At 36.9% G+C, this 23,715-nt stretch overlaps 1 protein-coding gene across 2 annotated transcripts; it reads right to left on the reverse strand.

Annotated features, from left to right (window-relative positions):
* Positions 1–181: 181 nt before the first annotated feature.
* Positions 182–19,652, reverse strand: LOC137268388 (caspase-3-like). Of its 2 annotated transcripts, none has more exons than XM_067802954.1 (9): positions 19,596–19,652; positions 18,033–18,194; positions 14,944–15,322; positions 14,338–14,390; positions 11,325–11,492; positions 9,992–10,229; positions 8,448–8,630; positions 5,351–5,460; positions 182–4,710 (listed from the first exon to the last, which is right to left on the reverse strand). In XM_067802954.1, exons 2-9 carry the CDS (start codon positions 18,162–18,164, stop codon positions 4,597–4,599), a joined length of 1,377 nt encoding a protein of 458 aa, XP_067659055.1. In that variant the 5' UTR covers positions 18,165–18,194; positions 19,596–19,652; the 3' UTR covers positions 182–4,596. The 2 variants fall into 2 exon arrangements, with proteins under 2 accessions (XP_067659055.1, XP_067659056.1); XM_067802955.1 differs by having other exon boundaries at positions 4,619–4,710; positions 5,283–5,460; positions 19,596–19,645.
* Between the last annotated feature and the right edge of the window lie 4,063 nt (positions 19,653–23,715).

The following is a 23,715-nucleotide window of genomic DNA, read 5'->3' on the forward strand; positions in this document are numbered from 1 at the left end:
AGATAGTACATACTAGTACTTTGCAGCCTAGTTTAGCACCCAAACAAAAACTACTCATGTACCAAATAACCATTTCATTCTGAAAAGGTTCTGGCCATAAATAGCTATTTCAATATGGCAGAAGTGGCTTCAGAGATGATGCAGAATTTATAATGTCAAATAATTGAACAAAAACATTGTTGAAAAATAGAAAGCAGGATATTTATTGCAAATGCATACATATAAACAGGGAGTCACATATATACCCAGTACTCCGTTAAAAACAAAACCATGAAACATTTAAAGCTTGTCAGTCCTGAATAAAGAGTTTGTGTTTGTTTATTAAATATGCAAAGAAAGCAAAGCAAGTCCTTAAAGTAAACACGCAAACAATCTTTATTCATAACCAGACATGCTTTGTGATATTTTATGTAATTTCAAACACTGTCAATTATCATGTTTCTTTTGGAATTCAGAATATCAGTAAATATGACTGAAGTGATACCAACATCATAAACATTTATCCCTAATTGTACAGAAATGTATGTCATGGACTCCGGTCTTTCCTATCAGTTTTGGTAGCAGTGACCTTGACATTATTACATCAGTAACTGCAGAATAAACAAGTGACTATTCTGCAGGGGTGACAGTTATCAACGATTCTATATTTGGTAGTAGCTGCTGCAAACATACATCTCATGACCACCATCTCAATATGAACCTTTTCAGCTGTTTACCTCATCAAAAGCCCCAAATTCCACAGGTGCCAGTTCTCTTTGCAACACTACAACCATCTCTATATGCAGGGAGCACCTTTTCGAATGTAGACCTAAAACATTTTGTTTCAAGTAATGAACAAGAAAATCTGAGGATGTGTTTTTTTATCTGGGAAGGTCATGGCAAGAATCAAAATGTATCTCTCATTGCAATGTGTCATAGCACCTTCTGAGGCTTGAAATAATTCAGAACAGAGGAAAGTTCCAGATGAGCAGGTATACAACAAGGCAAGCTGAGTACGGATGGTGGTGTTTCATTCCTGCTGACAAAGCATTTCACCTTTGCTTCAATAGATCTGGAATTACAATTAGTTTATGGAATCAAATACACCAGGTTATTTAATACAACAATACATAAAAAAATATACAGGATAATTTAATGATGGCGACAGACTATTGTCTCTAATACTGAACAGATATGTACAACGCATGAGTCAGATCAATCGCTTAATTAGTTTGAGCATATTGCTGTTAAACTCCAATCCCATGAAAATTGGGTCTTTTACTACAATTACTCGGACACAATAGGATGCTGCAAGAAGATCTGACAACACTACAGTGTACTGTTTTGCACTCTTCATTATCAAAAAAGATTTGTGAAGCATGACAGCTATCCAACAAGCATGTGAGCTGTCAAAGTTGGACCACCAACATCCTATGATGATCTAAGCATATGGTTATAAGAGACAAAAATAAGGAGCTTGTTAATTAAAGACTTCAAGGATGAGATCAAAAATATCATTTTATCTTAATCAAAACCGATTCATTAAATGATATTTGACTTAGTGTCATTTCATAATATTGATCCTAACAAGCCTCTCTTATTCCATGAAAGATGCATAATTTAAAAATAACAGTTTGGTGGTTAAAATATATAATTAAAATATTTTCTCTAACTGATCAATAGTGTTCATCCAATTCTGAGACATTACCACAGTTAATTAAATGCAGTAACAAAATTTCTGCTTACTGGTATTGGTTCGAGCCCCATTCAAGATTCAAACCTACACAGTCTTACTGAGGCATCTGATTACCAGAATACAAACTCTCACCACTACCAATGCTTTCACTAAGTGAGTTCGGTCACAGACATTGTATGCTGGCAATCAGGTACCTCACCCTTAAAGTGTGGGTTTCAGTTCTATATGGGACTTGACCCAAATAAGTAATGCAATTTGAATTTTGCTAAGGAAGTGTTATCCCAACTATAACATATCTTCCATCTGTCCACTTCCTTCCTAAAAACATTGTGTGTTCACAGCACACACCTGACCAGCCTTCGTAATAGATTGTTTGCAGTGATCACATACGGTACTACCTGGTACCAGTCACTGCTGGTAGAACAAAGGTATATTTCAAACACAAGGAAGAACACATCAGTCACTGCTGGTAGAACAAAGGTATATTTCAAACACAAGGAAGAACACATCAGTCACTGCTGGTAGAACAAAGGTATATTTCAAACACAAGGAAGAACACATGGTCATATGTTGTTTGCTGTCAGTCACACTCTCGCTAGTATCATGCAGGTCAGTACATTCGTTCATACAGCTACAAAATGTCATCATGCACACTGAATGTCTATCTCTTGACAGTTGCTGTCATACTTAAAATTACTTAACTATGGCACTCATGTATATTCATTAGCATAGGTCAAGGCCAGCAAAAAGTCACTTCCTGTGTTCAGCAGCATGGTTCTCCCTTAATGCAGCAGAGGAGTTGTTTACTGTGTACACCATACATCAATGAAATGACCACAGATGGAATCCCAATTCACAAGGAAATGTTCACGAGTGTGTAATCATTAACTGACAATACTTCACAGGTCAATATATTTCACTTATATTTGCAAGAGAGTTACCAAAAATACTGTTTTTCATGTAAAATTCATTGTAAACATTTTGGTTTTCATGGAGGTGTTTCATAAATATGGGATCAAGGTGACTTAGTGTTTGATAAATCCAAAAGACTCTAGAAGCACACACCAATCACTGAAAAGGATGCATGTTCCAATAATTGATCCAGAAAATCTTTTAAAACAAAGACAAAACAGTGATTGTTTGACAAGTCATTACTGACCCACTACACAAGTTGAAGTTGCTGAAAACTCTTGTGAAAGCATTTGAACAGCGTTTAGATGTGACACACATAAAAGGCAAGACTCTAGAGATGTCAATTTCTCTATTTTGAGGAACAGGAAAAAGTGAGAATATACTTAGAAATGTTGTGTTCCTCATAACGACTTCCATAACTTTTTGCCTCTATATCATGTTAGTGGCATGACATCAGGTCTTTTATCCCTTTCATGTTAAAAAAAAATATGATACATAAAAATATGATTAAAAATGTTAAAAGGCATGATTTATCATATTGTTTTGAAACATAATTTTATGATCTAAAATGATATAAAGACATATTCATAAAATATTTGAGTAAACTACATGAGAAATCAGCCTGAGTGAAACAGTTGTCAATGTCTGATAGTGAAAGCTGCTTTCGGACGTCCCATTTAATAGATGTATTTGTTGTTAAAAGTCTGAATAGGCAAGTGTCATACAACTCAGCGTTGTTCAATAGCTTGTTCATATTCTCATATTTTCATAAACCTGAAAATCACTAAAAATCCACAGATAGAGTAAAATATTCAGAAACCGGACAAAGAAAAGGTTATGAGGTACTGCAATACCATCACTCTCATCGGTCCTTGCTGTCACATCTCCCCCATTCTGAACTTGCTACACTGGCTCCTTATACTTGCAAGGTTTGACTTCAAGATTCTCTGCCTCACCAATCAGCTTTTCAAGACCTTCTGAAACATTACTCTCCAGAAAAAAATCTGCGCTCATCAGTGCAACTGCTACTTGCTGTCCCAAGCTATAATCTAAAATCATTTGATGCAAGAACCTTTTCATATGCAGCAGCTTCTCTGTGGGACTCTCTCCCAATCGAGTTAAAATCATCCACTACCATAAGTACATTCAAAGCATGACTCGAGATTCATCTATTTCTGTGTTACACATGACTTTAATTATCCGTACCTGCCATCTGTAGTTTTACCTTGAGCATATCCCATGGAAAGGTGGTATTATTAATGCAGCTCACCTCTATGTGGCTTGGAAAATTATATCTTTTTGTATTGTAAATTGTCATAAATTTTCAAACAATATAACTAGAACAGAATTCTATATCCAGAAACCTTGAATGACAGATGACATAAATTTTGTTGGTTTCGGCTTTTTTACATGTTGACTATTAAACGTGTTGACTATTTGACGTATTAAACAAATTAATTGTTCTCATCTACCTACATTCTCTTCCCAAAGAGGTTACACGTCATCTCTTTCTACAAACCTCTGTTCTAATACGGCCCTTTCATGGTGTGAGCATTCAGGGTCCATGACTGTGTTGTGATTTTTTGCCGCTAGGGTATTTCATGAGAACCAAGAAATATGGTTCTTAGGAGGGCATAACAAGCAAGCTCTGTAGGAAGAGAATGATTTATCTACTGTAGAAATGCCTTTTCAGATGGTCAGCTTTACTTCAGTTTTTGAAAAAAAAGCACTGTAATTCATGAACGTTATCTGTCCTTGCACATGATTCATTACTTAACTACATGCAATGAAAGACATTGTCACCATAGAAACCATAAATTCTAATGCCAACTTTTGTTTTTTACACATCTTCGTATTTACAGCAAAATATCACAATGTCATCTCCACTACCACGTATCTTCAGGTATTTCATAGTAAAACATTTCTTCAGACAAAACATTCTCTTTTGACATTATTTTTGCACAATTTCTCCATGAATTCTTTCAAACAGATCGAGGGGATCTGCACACCTATTGGAACTTAATCGGATTAAGGAACCATTTCTTGAGGAGCTGGTTTGTGGAAGCTGGCATCATTTTCTTGCCATCATGGGTCTGGAAGTTCTCAGCTATCACCCTGTTAACCTGCACAGAAAAATATCGTTTTATCAAAAAGTTGCAGAACCTCTGTAAGTTTTTATGAGAAAGTAAGTCAGTGACAACAGTTTTATGCTAATTTTACCAATATTCCAGCAATACCATGGCTAGGGACAGCCGAAATGGGCTTAACACATTGTACCCATGTGGGAAATTGAACCCAGGTCCTTGGCCTGATGAGTGAACACAAGACTATCCCACTGCTCCCTCGACTTTTAAGCCACAAATTTGGATCACAAGAGAAGCCCAAAATGTATTGTCGCTGTTGATGTTTTTGTACTTGTAGAGACAAAGTAATGTGCTGTGACAATGTACCAAAAGTATCAGCTCTGTTTATGGCAATCCTTATAGGGATAACACCCGGGATGCATTTTCATGACATGCACAAAAATCTCATCCCGTAATAACTTTAGTATCTGTGTTTTGACGACATGTTTTTTGTATCAAATACAGAATCTGAAACCAAATTTTCTTGAACATTGGCTACAAACCATACTTGTAACATATTAAAAGTGAAAAAGTAATCAAAATTAAGATGAAAAATATCTGGAAAAATCGACCTTTCTACTCTATATATGGTCCACCATGTATAGTCCACCTTTCTGCCCTTCCCATATAGATATCCCACCTTTGTAAGCATGTCGTGAATATCACACTTGTCGGCATACTCTGTGAACACGTCAACCACTGAATTTATGAAATAACTGCCTTCCTCTGTATTTCTGTATGACACAAATCCTGCAAAAAATTGAATCTGTCTGTCATGAAACTGACAACAGCACCAGGTGATACATCATCAAATAGTTCCATGACTCGTACTCCTGCTCATATGACCTGTAATGACATTTGTTTTGATCTTGACTTTGACCTTTTTTTTCACATTTCCCATATGAAACATTATTCCAAGTCAAACAAAAAATACCTTGCAAAAACCTTATGATGAAACTGTTTGAGATTATGTAGGTTGTGATTAATGCATAGTCAGCACTATTCCAACTTTGTAATGGCAGAATTCATCGAGTCAACAGACAAGAAATAACACAACACACAAACAAAAGAACACAGCACACACAATACACATGCACACCAAACACACAACACATACACTAACACATAACACACTCAACACATAACACAATACACAAACACAAAAAAGCAACAATCACAAAGCACACAACACACAAACAACACAATGCACAAAAACAGCACACAATACAAACAAGAGTCATCAGAAGATGACATATCCCCCTGGCCCCCACATGCTTGAAAGGACAAATAATCTGAGAGTTACTCATTGTTTTTTTAGACTAAGTTTGAATTGTTTCCATGGAATTCATTGAAATTATAAATGCCATATATCTGTAATCAGCAAAGTCATAATTTCAAAATCTGTCTCATATATCTACCAAGATCTGTTGAAAGATATGAAATGGTTTTCGAGTTGTGCTCAGGGAACGAAGTCCACCCCTCCATTTTGAGACTAAGTCCGAAATGTTTCCATGGAAACCAAGAAAATAATACATCACAAAAACCTTTAAAAATCAAAAGGCACCACTTTGGGGTCTGCAACACATATCTAGAAAGTTTTACTAACAGATATTAAGAAGTTTTTGAGTTCTGCTCTGGAAATGAAACACACCTCTCACTTTTCAGACTAGGGGCGAAACATTTCCATGGAAACCAAGAAAATAATAAGTCACAAAAACCTGTACATAGCAACAGGCACCACTTCAGCTTCTGATTGATATATCTACCAAGTTTTGCAGAGAAATATTGAACAGTTTTTTAGTTCTGCTCCAGAAATGAAGCCCACCCTACCATAAGACTAACACCAAAATGTTCCATGGAAAAAAAATATAAATGCCAAAAATCTGTAAATAGCAAAAGGCACAACCATAGGCTGAGATTACTATATCTATCAAGTTTGGTCTAAAAATATTGAACGGTTTCTGAGTTATGCTCCAGAAACAAAATGATTAGGGACGGATGGACAGACAAGGCGTCGACTATATCCCCCCGGCATGTAACAACATGGCACAGCACACACAAACAACTAACACAACACATACACAACAAACAAACACAAAAAAAGCACCAATCACAAAGCACACAACACGCAAACAACACAACGCACAAAAACAGCACACAATACAAACATGGCACGGCACACACAAACAACACATACACAACACACAAACAACAAAACAGCTCACACAAACACTCAAAACAACATGCACAACACGTACAAATCGACTGGGACTAAATTCTATTCTCCAACTCAGCAAAGAACCTGCATGCTTTGTGTTAGCTCACGCAAATGCACATCATTCACTTAGTGTTTATGGAATTAAAAACATTCATTGAAGCGCATTTACTTTGCATGTCCATGGACATTGACTGCACAACTACCTGTGAGTGTACGACAGAAGCTCACAGAATCAGTCAGTTTCAGACATTGCTGATAGTCAGATGTTAGAAATTTAGAGTTAGACTAGGATGTCAGTAGCTAGACAGTTAAGTTGAGATAATCAGTCTGGTCTAGATAGTGAAGAAAATTAGATATTAGATATTAAGGGGTTAAATTAGTTTAGAATTAGTAGGTTTTGAACATTAAAAGAGTTAGAATTTAGATGTTATGGGTTTTAAAAAATGTGTTAAGTGATTAGATATTCACAAAGGAAAAGTTTACAACTCAACTCCTCATCATAAAATAAGTGTTGATTAAATAATTAATAAACTAAGGCTTCCGCAAAAATACTGTCAGTCAGATTGTAGCTATAACAAAAATACCATCAGTCAGATTGTAGCTGTAACAAAAATACTGTCAGTCAGATTGTAGCTATAACAAAAATACCATCAGTCAGACTGTAGCTATAACAAAAATACCATCTGTCAGATTGTGTCTATAACAAAGATACCGTCAGTCAGATTGTAGCTATAACAAAAATACTGTCAGTCAGATTGTAGCTATAACAAAAATACCATCAGTCAGACTGTAGCTATAACAAAATACTGTCAGTCAGATTGTAGCTATAACAAAAATACCATCAGTCAGATTGTAGCTATAACAAAAATACCAACAGTCAGATTGTAGCTATAACAAAAATACTGTCAGTCAGATTGTAGCTATAACAAAAATACTGTCAGTCAGATTGTAGCTATGACAAAAATACCATCAGTCAGATTGTAGCTATAACAAAAATACCATCAGTCAGATTGTAGCTATAACAAAAATACTGTCAGTCAGATTGTAGCTATAACAAAAATACCGTCAGTCAGATTGTAGATATAACAAAAATACCATCAGTCAGATTGTAGCTATAACAAAAATACTGTCAGTCAGATTGTAGCTATAATAAAAATACCATCAGTCAGATTGTAGATATAACAAAAATACTGTCAGTCAGATTGTACATATAACAAAAATACCATCAGTCAGATTGTAGCTATAACAAAAATACCATCAGTCAGATTGTAGCTATAACAAAAATACCGTCAGTCAGATTGTAGATATAACAAAAATACCATCAGTCAGATTGTAGCTATAACAAAAATACTGTCAGTCAGATTGTAGCTATAACAAAAATACCATCAGTCAGATTGTAGCTGTAACAAAAATACCATCAGTCAGATTGTAGCTATAACAAAAATACAAACTTCCAAATGTCTTTTCATTTAAAAATAACCACAAAGGCTATAAGACAAACGCCAATATTGTGAGTTACCTGCCACGCTGGACTGAGCAATGATCATGTCCGAGAAAGACGGAAGAGACTGCAAGTCGGAATACCGTCCATCAGATCGATCTAGTTCTCCAAAGGCATGGCCGTGCTCAGCTGTGATATCCTTTTCTGATACTTGTACAGAACGTTTAGTCTGGAAGCTAACACAGCCCTTATCTTCTTCCGCTGGGAAAACGGATATTGGAAAGATTTATATTCCATTAAATACCTTTTAGTATTCAAAAACAAAAGCACAATGGGGTGCCCGAGCGGTTAAAGCTTTCAGTCATCACTCTAAAGGCGCCGCTTTGATTCTCCACATAGTTACAATGTGTGAAGCCCATTTCTGGGGTACCTTGCCGTGATGCCGATGGAATATTTCTAAGAATGACAAAAACTACATGCTCACTCACACTAACCTCATACCGCCAATAACGCACCCGCTTTTGAGCTTCTGACTCAACCTATTACAGGAATGATAGTAAATTGGGAGTGACACTCAGAGGGAAGATAGACATGCAAGAAAGTCTGTTGTATACTGTCAATATCAACATGAAATTCTTGCTTTTCCATTTTATTACTGAGCCTTATTTAGTGTTAAACATTAGAATGACTGTAACACATCGGAAAGAACATTATTACATATGACATCAAGTTCCCTAAATTTACACATCTAGAACAGAGTTGCATACATATACATTTTGGACAACACAAACTGCAGCACAAACAAACTTGAAAACGTTCACAAATACGATGTGCAAAACCAGTATCTTAATTACATTGAATAAACAGCAAGCTTGATATTTCAAATATCTTTCATACCAAACAGCAAGCTTGATATTTAAAATATCTTTCATACCAACTTTAAGCCAAAGAATACTTGTGAACAAATTTTGAAGTCAAACCCAGTTTCCATTAGTCAAGTCCAAAACAGCCACAAAACCTTAATTATGAAAAATTATCTTACTATATATGGTACAAGTTAAGAAAATGCATTTTCAAAGTCCTTTGAATTGTCAAATAAGTGAGTAAATTTGGCTTACCAATACTTTAGACCTCACTGACTGAGTCCAACATGTGCATGCAGTACAAACCACAGGTTTGGTGATACTGAACACCCAATTAGAAGTTATCTCCCTTCTTATTAAGGCTGACACAAAATGAGCACATTTGACAACTTTCTGAAAAGGTACTGTGAGCTACTGACTACTGTGCTCCATCAACATCATGAAAATTACCTGATTTACAACCTAGGAGCTTTATCGGGATCACACAATCTACAGATATGCAGTATTTGTCTGTGCTCTGACTGGCGATAGCTGTCCTCACATAATCTAAGTAGAAGATCCAGGTTTGAATTTCTTTTCAGCAACCCATGACTGTCAGAAGTAGTAACAACTCGACTTGGCTGATACATGTCATTGCAACTCTGTTGTATAGTCGTAATATTGCTGAGTGCAGTGTTAAATAAAAAACAAATCAACAAAAAAAAACTAACATACTCACAATGTATCCTTTGAAATGTATTAAAAACAATTCATACTCACAGCCCCGGCATGCTTGAATCAGAAATAGCTTCGGTTTCCCTTGTAGGATGGGGCAGTTATTGCTACCAAATGTATCAAAGAGGTCTCTGTTTGTGATGAAGTTGTTGTTGTTAAACCAGCCATCAGTACCATACATCCGTTGGTCATTACCCCCGTGAGTGAGGATCACCACTACGCAGGAATCAACTTGGTCCCATCGACATTGTCTGGCAAATTCTCTCAGACTCATCCTCATGAGCTAAAAGACAGCAGTTGGCCCTTACAGATATGGCAATTCAAGAATTAACAAGTGTTTGCCACAAATATGGCAATGTCCCTCGCTGCTAAAGAAAAATGAAACGTTGATAACATTGATCTTGAAAATAAGATCAAGGTCACCAAAACTGACTGGTGCCAATGTAGGCTGTCACCAAGTTTGAAGATATTGGGTACAATAGTTCATGAGATATCGAGTTAACAAGAATCTGCAAAGTGACCAAAGTGTCATGGTGACCGTGAAAATAAGGTCAAGGTCACCCAAGTGACTGGTGTCTGCGTAATCCCCAAATGTACGCTGTCACCAATTTTGAAAGCGTTGGGTACAATAGGTCATGAGATATCGCGTTAACAAGAATTGGGACATATGTACGTACATACAGACGCTGCTGTGGCAGGGGACAATATTTCTTACCTGCAAACATGTAACATTACCCAGTTAATATCAGTCATAGTATGAGCATTGGGGTGGCCAAGAGGTTAAAAAGTTTGCATGTCACACCCAAGACCTGGGTTGATTCCCAATATGTGTACAATGCGTGAAGCCCATTTCTGGTGTCCTTCGTTATGATATGACGGGAACTAACATTTTTAATGCCCCATCAAACATTGCATAAAGTATATATCTCCTCCGATATAACTGGATGACTTTCCCTGATTCCCTCCAGTTCAAACCTGTGATAACTGACAACAATCCCCTTCCACTGAGCCCATTGTTTCAGTGGCTATTTAAATGTCATGTGACTTTCAGCATCTTTAAGAGTGGGAAAGTATTTTTAGCAATATTACAGCAACATCACAGCGACTGACACCAGAAATGGGATTCACACATTGTATCACTGTAGAGAATCAAATCAATGCCTTCAGCATGACAAGCAAACGCATCTTTTGGAAGAAATGACACAATATTCAAACCTTACTGAAGCACATATACGTTACATTTGCTCAAACAATATCTCTTTGAGAAATGGTGTTTTAGAAAATTCCTTTGTGCAAATATGATTAGTTTGTGGTCAGTGTAGGTTCACATACCAGTATATACACAAATAGTGAAAGTCAGTTTTAATGAAATACCTACCTCAGCTGTTAAGTTATGCATTACTTTGACTACAAATCCCAGTCTCTCAAACAATGATTCCACCCTTTGTACATCACTATCTGTGCCAAGTCTGGGCTGCATATAGAGAAAATCTTTGTTGTTGATGACAAAGACATAGCCACGAGGGGTGCTCTCCATTGGATAAACCTGATTAAAGAAACCACCATACTGTCATCATTAAGCATAACATTAAGGATCAAAGTTAGACATGACCTCCATTGACAAGGGTGCCATTATGCAAAATGTTCTTACTGCAATTCCTTACCTTAACATTGACTTACAACAGTCATCTTTTTATGGTTGTTTAACACACAGAACCCTGTTCCATAAAGTGATGCTAAACCTAAGGTGATCGTAACTCCCATACCTAAATGTAAATTTACGACAGCTGTTAGGCTGTTTTATTCAACAGCACTCTGTTCCGTATATTACAACAGTCATCGCTCTATGGTTGTTTTACACACAGAACCCTGTCCACAAAGTGATGCTAAAACTATGGTGATCGTAACTCCCATACCTTAACATAAACTTACGACAGCCACTGCTCCAAAGTTGTTCTAATCAACAGCAATCAGTTCCATATATTACGACAGCCACTGCTCTAAGGTCGTTTTACACACAGAACCCTGTTCCACAAAGTGATGCTAAAACTATGGTGATTGTAACTCCCATACCTTAACATAAACTTACGACAGCCACTGCTCCAAAGTTGTTCTAATCAACAGCAATCAGTTCCGTATATTACGACAGCCACTGCTCTAAGGTCGTTTTACACACAGAACCCTGTTCCACAAAGTGATGCTAAAACTATGGTGATCGTAACTCCCATACCTTAACATAAACTTACGACAGCCACTGCTCTAAAGTTGTTCTAATCAACAGCACTCAGTTCCATATATTACGACAGCCACTGCTCTAAGGCTGTTTTACACACAGAACCCTGTTCCACAAAGTGATGCTAAAACTATGGTGATCGTAACTCCCATACCTTAACATAAACTTACGACAGCCACTGCTCTAAAGTTGTTCTAATCAACAGCACTCAGTTCCGTATATTACAACAGCCACTGCTCTAAGGCTGTTTTACACACAGAACCCTGTTCCACAAAGTGGAACTAAGGTGAACATAATTTCCATACCTTAAAGGTCACATGCAACGTAAAACACAACTTTGCATATCCTGATACCTTTTGGTGCACTTACCGAAACAAATCATCAAAAATGCCAATCAGCCTATAAACATAAAAAAATATGCGATGAAAAAAGCCCGCGAAATCAGAATTCAAACGATTCGCTAATTTCAACAGTTGTGCTGCGCTGCACTCATGCCTGCCCGGAGTATGAGTTCGTGAGAAGTAGTCTAATCTTGGTTGTGTACACAAACAAGTAAATAATCTACTCGTTACACAAAAAAACATGTTGATTGTGATAGGCAGAATCTGTCACAGAGAAACTCAATGTCTGGTTTATTGACACCTATATGTCTGGCTGCCTGTCTGCTAATGACAACATGCAATTTGAAATTAACACCTATTGGGCACATAATCAATTACACAAAGAGCAGTCTAAGCATATCAGCACCCAAACCAGTGGCCAATGAAAGGGCTTTTGTCACACTTAAATGCACGCCTACCGGCTCTGTCTCAGTTCAGTATCGCGGCTGCTTCGTTTCAAGAGAGGTAAACCCAAGTACAAAATATTGCACATTTGATTTGTGACTATACAGTCATAATTTTGTTTCGTTGTTCTTTCTTAATCAGCAATGCATTTAATATATCATGAATAAGTGATAACCGTGTCTTAATTATGTTTGATATTTTGGTTGCATGTGACCTTTAACATAAACTTATGACAGCCACTGCTCTAAAATTGTTTTACTCACAGAACCCTGTTCCACACAGTGTAACGAAAAGTACTGAGGATAAGTTTACTTAGACTGTAAAACTAAGATGATCGTAAAAACTAAGATGACATAAACTTATGACAGCCACTGCTCTAAGGTTGTTTTACTCACAGAACCCTGTTCCACACAGTGTTCCTAAAACTAAGATGATCGTAACTACTATACCTTAACATAAACTTATGACAGCCACTGCTCTAAAGTTGTTTTACTCACAGAACCCTGTTCCACACAGTGTTCCTAAAACTAAGATGATCGTAACTACTATATCTTAACATAAACTTATGACAGCCACTGCTCTAAAGTTGTTTTACTCACAGAGCCCTGTTCCACACAGTGTTCCTAAAACTAAGATGATCGTAACTACTATACCTTAACGTAAACTTATGACAGCCACTGCTCTAAGGTTGTTTTACTCACAGAACCCTGTTCCACACAGTGTTCCTAAAACTAAGATGATCGTAACTACTATATCTTAACATAAACTTATGACAGCCACTGCTCTAGGATTGTTTTACTCACAGAGCCCTGTTCCTTACAGTAATGTTAAAACTAAGGTGATCATAACTACTATACCTTAACGTGAACTTTGCTCTTAGGCTGTTTTATTCAATGGCACTCTGTTTCATAAATTACGACAGCCACCGCTCTAAGGCTGTCTTACACACAGAACCCAGTTCCACACCGTGATCCTAAAACTAAGGTGATCGTAACTCTCATACCTTAACATAAGCTTACGATAGCCACTGCCCTTAGGTTGTTTCATTCAACTGCGCTCTGTCGATGTTAATGTATGATAGTTACGATCACCTCAATTTTATGATCACTTTGCGACTGATTAAATCCATCATTATTTGGGGATAGAAAATATTCATGTTACTATTCCGACACAAGTATTGCAATATGTATGCACTTTAACTAATTCAAAGTTTAATATTCACATTACAGTCAACAGTCTGTAACAAATGGCATCATTACGAAATAGGATAACCTCTGCCATTTCACCATTAAATTTCAATATTAACCATCCGTTTGAATCCTTAAGTATACTACTCAAGACATACTGATTGTAATATTATTGCTGTCACTCACATCATCAGTACTAGAGAGCCTGTGGTAGGCATACCCATGCAGAGCTATAGACGCTGAAGCAGAAACAAGCATGAGTTTAAGTACAGGTGTGTAAAGGTAAATATCGGTAGGAACATGTGAGGGCATAACAACTGAATCATGACAATTATACAGACTGCAGTATCAATAACTAACAGTGATCACAATCACACAATGATATTACATGTAATTAGTGCTTTTTTCAATAGCGGAGAGTTGTCTCCCTTAGCAGTTAAGCTGCGACTGTAAGTGGAGCAAGGTCAGGCCTTGCTGTCTATTTACAGTGACACAGAAATACATTTTGATGCTCATGATACAAACTAAAAGAACACTGTTTGTCATCAACTAATAATAAACTTTTGACCATTTTTTTAATGTGATTGACTGGTTTCCACATGTTTTGTCTCAACCATTTATTATCAAAATAAAAATACTATTCCATATTTTTTTAACTAATACAGTTTCATAGTTTGTGATAATACAAATGTTTTTACATATTTTGTCATCTTTGTGAAATATGTCTTTCTAATCACAAATTCCCTCATCATAAATGGACAAATGATGGCTGGCATAATCTGAACTTCTTACAAGGTTCACTTGAGGACGGCTGGGGATTATCCTGAAGTAGCAGCATCTCAACATCATCATCAACAGGCTGTGATGGAGGCTGTGATGATGGCTGTTGGGGAGGCGAAGACTGATGCGTCATATTCACCACTTGAGCTGTCTGACCAGCAAACACCCCTGAAGGTGCTTGCACACTGCTGCTGTTTGAGCTTGTCTCCTGCATTACTGGGACAAGTCCTTTCTCGATACGATACCTCATTTCATGGTTGCGTATGTGATCAGCACAGTGTTCATGACCTGTTTCGTCCAAACATTCCAGGAAAGCATTGTATGCTGCTCGGTGACGCCGGTTCAAGTCCGTCATGAGAGTTCGGACCTGCTCACTTCTGGGTTTTTTGCACTAAACAGAACAAAATAATGAACAGTTACGACTAGGACTGCAATGAGTGAGTGACTAAGTTTAGTTTTACGCCACAACCAGCAATATTCCAAATATGAGCATTGACCTATGTAACTGAGATGTGTCAACCAAGTCAGTGAGTCTGATCACACAATCCCATTAGTTGCCTCTTACGACAAACATGGGTTGTTGCAGACCCATTCTAACCCGTATCTTCACAGGTTCTGTCAAAGAGCTTTAAGGTACAGCCCTGCATGATTTGTAATTTTTCCATTTTATTTATCTTGGTTTGATCATTTTAAGACAAATTAAAATATATAACACTATTACTTGAAAACAATTGTGATTCACTACATAACTTCTTTTGGTGGCATTTTAGAGTTGGGAAGTACAACATACATATTCTTGCTTGACGACAGTACATGAATCTGTATTGAAACATTGTACTAATGTATAAAAGAAGTTATTATACATAAAGTTTGAGCTATATTCATTCACTACATGTGGGAGTGAAAGATAACAGCCACAGTGATTACCTCTCTCAGAGACACGTGTCATATCTACAATTGCATTACAGTCAGATCTTAAAATACCAATGAGGGTCAAAATCTGACAACCCTCTGTAGAACATTGATTCAACCGAATTCTGAACAAAAGTTTTCTGCCAAATACAATGTTTCTATGAATATTTCATCAATCATAAATGTGCAGAGGAACTTTGTAAGAGTAATTCTATATTTTTTTTAAATTTAAAGATGTTAAATATGTTTCCGTGTATAAATACAGATAATAGAAATATTCATTTGTGGATATTGACAAATGAATAGCATGTAATTTAGTAAGTAAATCGTCTTGTCATTGCTCGATTTAGAGTTTTGAAAGTTGCACAGGTGCAACCCAAAATTACAATGTGCGACCTAGTTATTAGGCACACTTGCACTAGGTGAAGTCATTCTTTTAGAATATAGAATGTCTTGTGTCACTTGTCAAAAGTATGATAAAAGCGGGAAAAGTAATTGTTTTAATAGTGGGTGCAAGTTTTAAGATTAAGTGTGTGGAAAACCATAAATCCATAAATCCATAAACTAGTCAGGAACGATGAACCAGTAAAACTGTGCACAAATAAATCAGTTTAACAATTAGAAACGACAGTACTTAAATACAGGAAATCAAGTTGACACCATGAAGGTTTTATTCATAGTAGCATACTAAACAGCAAAATATGAAAAGCCATTTACATACTTCCCCAAAATGCTTGAACTGGAAATAAATCCGACCAGATAACGCAAGCATAGAGAAGTGATGAATCTGAGTAATGATAAGTGGGTTAAAGTTCTGAATAATGCATTCAAAAAATTTAATAGCATATTTTTTTAATTTTATTGCAAGAAAAGCAATTTGGCTGGTGCAACTAGGTTTTATCTGAGGTTGCACCTGGTGCAAGTAGGATAACATCTCTTAAATCAAGCACAGGTGTAAACTTTGGATGTACCAGTGACATGTCAGAAGGACTCGGCTACACCTGCTGTTGAGATTATATCTCATATGTTTATATACATGATGGAATACAGGAGTAAACTGACATTTGCCAGTATAAACAACCCTTAATTTAAGTGAGTATAGTTTTACACAGATTTTAGCATTATTTCAGCAACATCACGGCAGATGACACCAAAATGGACTTCACACATTGTACCAATGAGTCGAACTGAACCCAGGTCTTCAGTGAAATGAACAAACACCTTGATCACTACGCTACCGCACCACCCTTCCTTAATCTATAAGAGTCCTTGAATATGAACCTTTAAAACTAACACCTACCACCATTGTTAAAGATTTACAGTTTGATCATAACAGAAATATGTGATTTGTCATACCTTTGAAAGAAACAAAATGAGGAAATTTCAATGACATATTCAAGATAAACATCGTAGGAATTAGAAAGGTGACAAAGTGGGATGGTGATTAGAACTATGCACAACCAGTGAGTCCTTTCAGGTTTTACTCCACTGTTAGCGATATGCCAGCAACACATTGCCAGGGGATAGCAGAAATTGGTTGTACATAAAAATAGAAAAAGACCCTGTCTTTCTCTATTTCTATGGCTGTACATATGTGGGAATCAAACTTGGACCTTTGGTGTAATAGGTGTATGCTTTACCCTCTAGGCTGCCCCCTCAGCCTGATGATGAGAATAAAAAATAGTTGGAGATGATGGTTCAAGAGGAGATTGATATGTACAAAACTGAACAGACTCCAGCAACGAACCCACAAATAAGACAAGGACTCACGTGACAGTGAGTACCAGCAACACCATGGACCAATCACAATACCATCAAGACTGAGCGTAAAAATCCAAAATCCAAACACCAAATTATAACAAAATCACATAACACAAACTCAGGACAGGATACAATATTCACAAAACAACTCTTGTACTCTGTGAGGGTAAGACAGCTCACTCAGGATCAACCACTAGGAACTGCACAATAAAAGACAACACCACAGGAGTGACCAAACATAAACTCAGTCTTAAGGCTGAAGGCAAAGTTCAGAGAGAGTTATCTACATTGTGAATTTGGTAACCATGACAACCAACTTGCAAGTTATAATCATAAAGATTCAGAAGAATCTCTCAATGATTCTTCAAGTACTGATCATCCAAAGTCTCTCACAGATGTCATTCTCAAAATCATCTATACAAACAAACCTTGATATATTCCAACATCATATCTGTGAAGACACCTTTTTCCACCAGGTGGTCCCAGAGAGAATTGGGCATGAGGTTGGTCACCAGAAAGACCCGGCTCCGTCTCAGAGCCTCCTTCTGAACTTCATCCATTCTTCAGAAGCATTCACAACTCGCCATATCCTGAAAAGTTATTGTCATCTTAAAATATGACCTGCTGGAAATACTTTATTTTCTAAAAAAGTTCTAAAAACTTTTTCTCTAATTTTCTTGGTAAACCAGCAAAATTAAACATTTACATGATTCCTTGAGATTTAAAAACAAAAACTATAACTTCAGTGTAAGTCTCAAGTGGTGAATGTTGCTTAATGTCACTGTTGAATATTCAAGTGCACTAATCATTAGGTCTGTGCCAGGCATGCCAATGGGTGAAGTAAAATACCATCTGATCCTTGATTTTTCAAAGTACCATATTTCTATTCTTATAAGATTTACTATTCTATTATTATGTCACATCACCACAAAAGCGTTATCAAAATCCTGGGGCAGATGCAGCGTTTTTGCACACCTGCTGTCCTGTCCAGATCAGGATGTGCAGACAAAAACCCTTTGTCCCCTAGGACAAAAAAACACAAGGACAAAAGAAAAACATCATGTAGGACAAAAAAACCCACAGCTCCAAAATGAATAATGAAGATTGTTTATTATTGAAATATATATTTTACATAGCTGACATCAAACAGATTATGAACACCAATGAATGCTAGCATAAATTGGCTACATTCTCAGCAAATGCATTTCCGTTACTTCTTTGTGTTCATATAACCTTGGTAGCTTAAATCGGCACCACCCTTATTATTCTTCAAAATCTGTACGCTGGAATATCTCTATTCTTAGTTTATGAAGTATATATTTATACCAGATGTAACATGACAGTGAGTTGAAATATTTAACAGTGTGTACATATGTAAATTCCCAGATTATTAATCAAGCATTTACATTCTTGAAATCAGTTAATCCTCATCAGTAAGGAAGTTTCACCCTCAAAAATGTTACTTACCCATGCCGACAACAACCCCCATCAGCTGGAGGACTACTAGTATCATGGTATCGTGTGATCCATCACAGTTTTGATAGTAAGAAAAAGGGAAAGAGTTCTTTCTGTTCCCCCATGTTCTTTCTTTCGCTGATTAACTGAGGTAACACTAAGAGGTTCACCCCTGTTAAATACTGTACTTGATTGAGGGTCTTTCAGTATTTTTTCTGAGTCCTCTAGTAATTGTTGTGTTAGGTTTTGGGAATAATTCTAGTGAATGTCAATTCATAAGTATTATTAGGGATGGGGGAACGGGAGGAACTCTTACCCGAAAGAGTATGTTGAATAAATTAAGTGATCCACTTAAATGAAGTGTCTAAATATGATGTTACATCCATATACACACTGTCCTAGATCATAACCTCTTGGTAAAACAGATCTGTGTCCGTCTTCTCTATGTTGAATCAATATTCAGACTTTCAAACTCAGGGACATAATTACATGTTTAACTATTCAGATTATTGTGACGAGCTATACAACGCACTTACCTTGAGCAGAACTATGTCTTCCGAAGCTTCCTGGTATCGTTTTGTATGGGAATCCCCCGTTACTATTTTTAATCAGAATCGAGCTCCTCACAGCGATATCGCATCCCTTTCGTCTGAACGTTTCCGCCGATTGCGGCTGATGTGGAGCTTGCATAAAACTTCTTCTGGATCTTCGTCGTCACATCCGGTATGGTTCGAGAAGAAAGTTCCAAAATACCACAGGAAGCCGATATCGCACTGTAGGTTAAACATAGACCATCCGTTGGTTTCACAATAATTTCGCTGTGCGCTTGCGCAGAGTGAGTAAAAATATTTACTGGTCAATTTCCGGTTTGGTCGTATGCTTACCTATAGTGTAAATACACTCAAAACAAAATGATTAAAAATTATTTACGAGTGACAACAGTTCATAGCTGACTAAATATATCGATTTACATATGCTGTTCCGGTATTGATGTCCTATTTTGGTTGCAGCTGAATCAGAAATGTGTGTTTTGATAGTAGTGAGAAGGGGTTGTGCGGGACGAACTTATTGACATAAATCAAGCTATTTATTTCACTACTCTCGGTCTTTTGTACGTACAGGTATAAAAATAAGTTGTAATAGACATACAACTATGTATTTGGTTTGATATTTCGTTTTCTTTAGAGTGCATGATTACACTATCGGTAAACGTACGCGAAAAGCGGAACTTGACCAGTAGATATTTTTACACGCTCTGCGCATGCGCACAGTGAGTCTGAAATTACTGTGAAACCAACGACTAGGTATACACTCACGTCACTCTATTAATATATATGACGTGAGTGTATATCTATGGTCTATGTTTAACCTACAGTGCGATATCGGCTTCCTGTGCATACATCGTAGTTTAGTCTAACAACTAGTCTCTGAAACGAACATATTTTACTGAAAAAAACGTTCATAGTGAAAAAATAATATAATGAAATGGAGCCCTGAGACTTTCTTCACTTTCAGCTAAGGAAATCTAGACTTGCCACATTTCTTGCGTGGGCTTTCTTGGATAAATATACTTCAGGGTCTGTACGACAGACTAATCGTAGTTGGTCCACCTGAAGTGCACACACAAGCCGCTGAATTTATTATAGTGGTTTCCTGAAAAGACAAAGCTTTATAAGTATTTGTGATTTCAGCAGACGGTCCCTAGCACAGTGGGCATTGTGTGTGGAGCCCATTTCTGTTGTACCACGCATTCGGAATATTGGACTAGATTACAGAATGCTGAGCACCTGCCCTATTTGAAACCAAGGTAAGGGTTAGGGATTGGGTGACGTGACACTAGGTATCCTGCATTCTGTACTTACCGAATATTGCTTTAAGCGGCGTAAAACTAAACTCACTCACACCCCACCACAGAGCCCACTATGGTTGACTTAGCAGTGCTTGGATTCGTCCCTAACTTCTTCTTTCCTATGTTCGCACATTATGACTCCTCGCCTTCTTGTATTGCCTATGGAAAGACACAGTAACCCCGGATACCCGTGAAGGATGGGTAATAATTTGGACCCGGGTATAAAAAAATTGTATGTGATGTCCATGTTGCTAACGTCACCACTCAGACAGTTGTTGTACATCCGAGAGCACTGTTATGTGAACTCCAACCCATTACTTTCAAAGGATTGATGCCACTGGAGTCAGAGGATGAAAAACGCCTGCTAGAACAAGTTGATATTAACCCAGGAGGAACTGAACTCAGGACTTGAAGTCATCCTCGAGTTCAAGGACATCTTTTCCAAGGGAGATGATGACTTAGGCCTCGCCTAAATGCTTCCAAGATGTTGGCAACTTCCGCCTTTGTAAAGTTCATGTCGGATGATAAGAATAAAAAATAGTTGGAGGTGATGGCTCAAGAGGAGATTGATGTGTACAAAACTGAACAGACTCCAGCAACGAACCCACAAATAAGACAAGGACTCATGTGACAGTGAGTACCAGCAACACCATGGACCAATCACAATACCATCAAGACTGAGCGTAAAAATCCAAAATCCAAACACCAAATTCCAACAAAATCACATAACACAAACTCAGGACAGGATACAATATTCACAGAACAACTCTTGTACTCTGTGAGGGTAAGATCAACCACTAGGAACTGCACAATAAAATACAACACTTCGAAAAGAGGAGAGATTGATATGGTTATGTTGGTGCAAATACTAAGTGCAAGTAATCTTACCAGTCACGTTTGTCAGTCAAAGAAAGAAAGAAAAGGAGACAACACAAACTACTAATACCTACATAATGCCTTAAAGGTTAACACCTAATTATGCCCAAGTTTAAACAAGCACACTTTTATTCAACAGTCACTCACAACAGGCACACACAGTATGGAAAAATAACCAAGTACAGTATTTAACGAAGGCATGATATACACAAATGGTAGCACTAAGGTTATCACCAAGTAAATGAGGGTGCCCGCGGTAACTAAAGGTTACTAACTAAACGTAACTAAGTTAACTGAATCAGCTATGACATGTCAAATTTTCCTCCACATGCAATATTATATGTTGTCAGACAGTGACCAGCAAATGCAGGGTAATAATTTACATTTATAATGGTAAACAAGCACGATATAATTTCGCTATTGATAGATAATGGAATGTACAAATATGGAAGTAGCAGCTTACACTATTCCATGATTACTGAGAAACTGACTATGTACAATGATCACCTGACCAAGCACGATCGCAAAGTCAGTTTGAGCTGATGCAAAAAGTCAGGTGTATGTATACCTCCACAATAAAGATATCACATCAGAGTAATGAGTGTGTAGAGAATACTACACAAATACAAGTACAACAAGTACGTGTGGTAGTAGGGCTTCTGGGGCAGCGATGTGGCTCCTCACTCTCTTTTTCAAGTCACTTCATCACCTAGGCTCCATTTTGTAGCAGGATAAGGGGTGGTACTTAAAGATGACCAACGCCTGCTGGGGTGTGAGTGGTGACTTGCATCAGCAATTTATTGCAACAATCTTTGGGTTTCGATGTCCACCCTGTAAGATGATAATTAATAAAACGACTATAACACACATGTACTAATACAGTGGTTTACACAATTACAATATAATAATACAAATTACCCGAACTACATAAACTCCAGATAGACATCGTTAATAATAAACACATGCACTTCACAAAAACATTGCTGTATCAAAGCATTACAATTATAATCAGACAGGAAATACATGGATTTCCACACGTATTAGCAATAACAACATGACATACAAACACATTAAAATAATAAAATACATACCAAATATATGGTACCTAGGTGATGGTGTGGATTCTACTTTACACGATTCTCACTGCATGTCCCATCTATAAATGACATAACACCACTAAGTAATCAACTCTATAAAATAAACCTACATAATATACATGTATCCAACAGTTATATGTACTGTGATATTCACAGAAATATATGCAATAAACAGTTATGAAATTATGTTACATCTCAAGTGGTACACACATTACATTTACCAGCAATAGATAAAAAACATGGCTGTTGTGTAGGCACACATGCTTGTGTGTCACTTGAATCTCATAAAACAGTTCAATTGTTACTTGTGAACTTGTGATAATAATCTTGGTACAATAAACATGAAAATAATGCCTGTAAACACACATTATTTGAGTTAGACTTATACTATTCAGAAAACACTTTCATATGTTCACATCACACAGTAATAATGTAATCTAGAGAAATTAGCCGTCCTTCAAATATGAAATGCCATACAAAGTGTTTCTAGTACGGCTGTATATGATAGACTGAGTAAAATGTGCTCATGTTAGTAAAAAGGAAACATACAACTTTAAACCAACCAATCGGGGATCAAAGAATAGCTTGCCCTATGTGGATTGTGAACAATAGGACACAATAGAGCCAGGGTCCAGCTTGGGACAATCAAGCTAGGGACAAATACCATATATACTATAAAACATCTGCTCAAATAAAACCACAACCAAACTGTTTAAAGATTGATACCGTATTTACACCAATAAATAAACTATATGAATATGACTCTACCACATTTGAATGATATCTCTATGGGTAATTTGGCAAATTTGAGCTCTGAACTACTTGTGGTTTCAG

Source organism: Haliotis asinina, chromosome 16, assembly GCF_037392515.1.
Source record: "Haliotis asinina isolate JCU_RB_2024 chromosome 16, JCU_Hal_asi_v2, whole genome shotgun sequence".
NCBI classification, from domain to species: Eukaryota; Metazoa; Mollusca; class Gastropoda; order Lepetellida; family Haliotidae; genus Haliotis; species Haliotis asinina.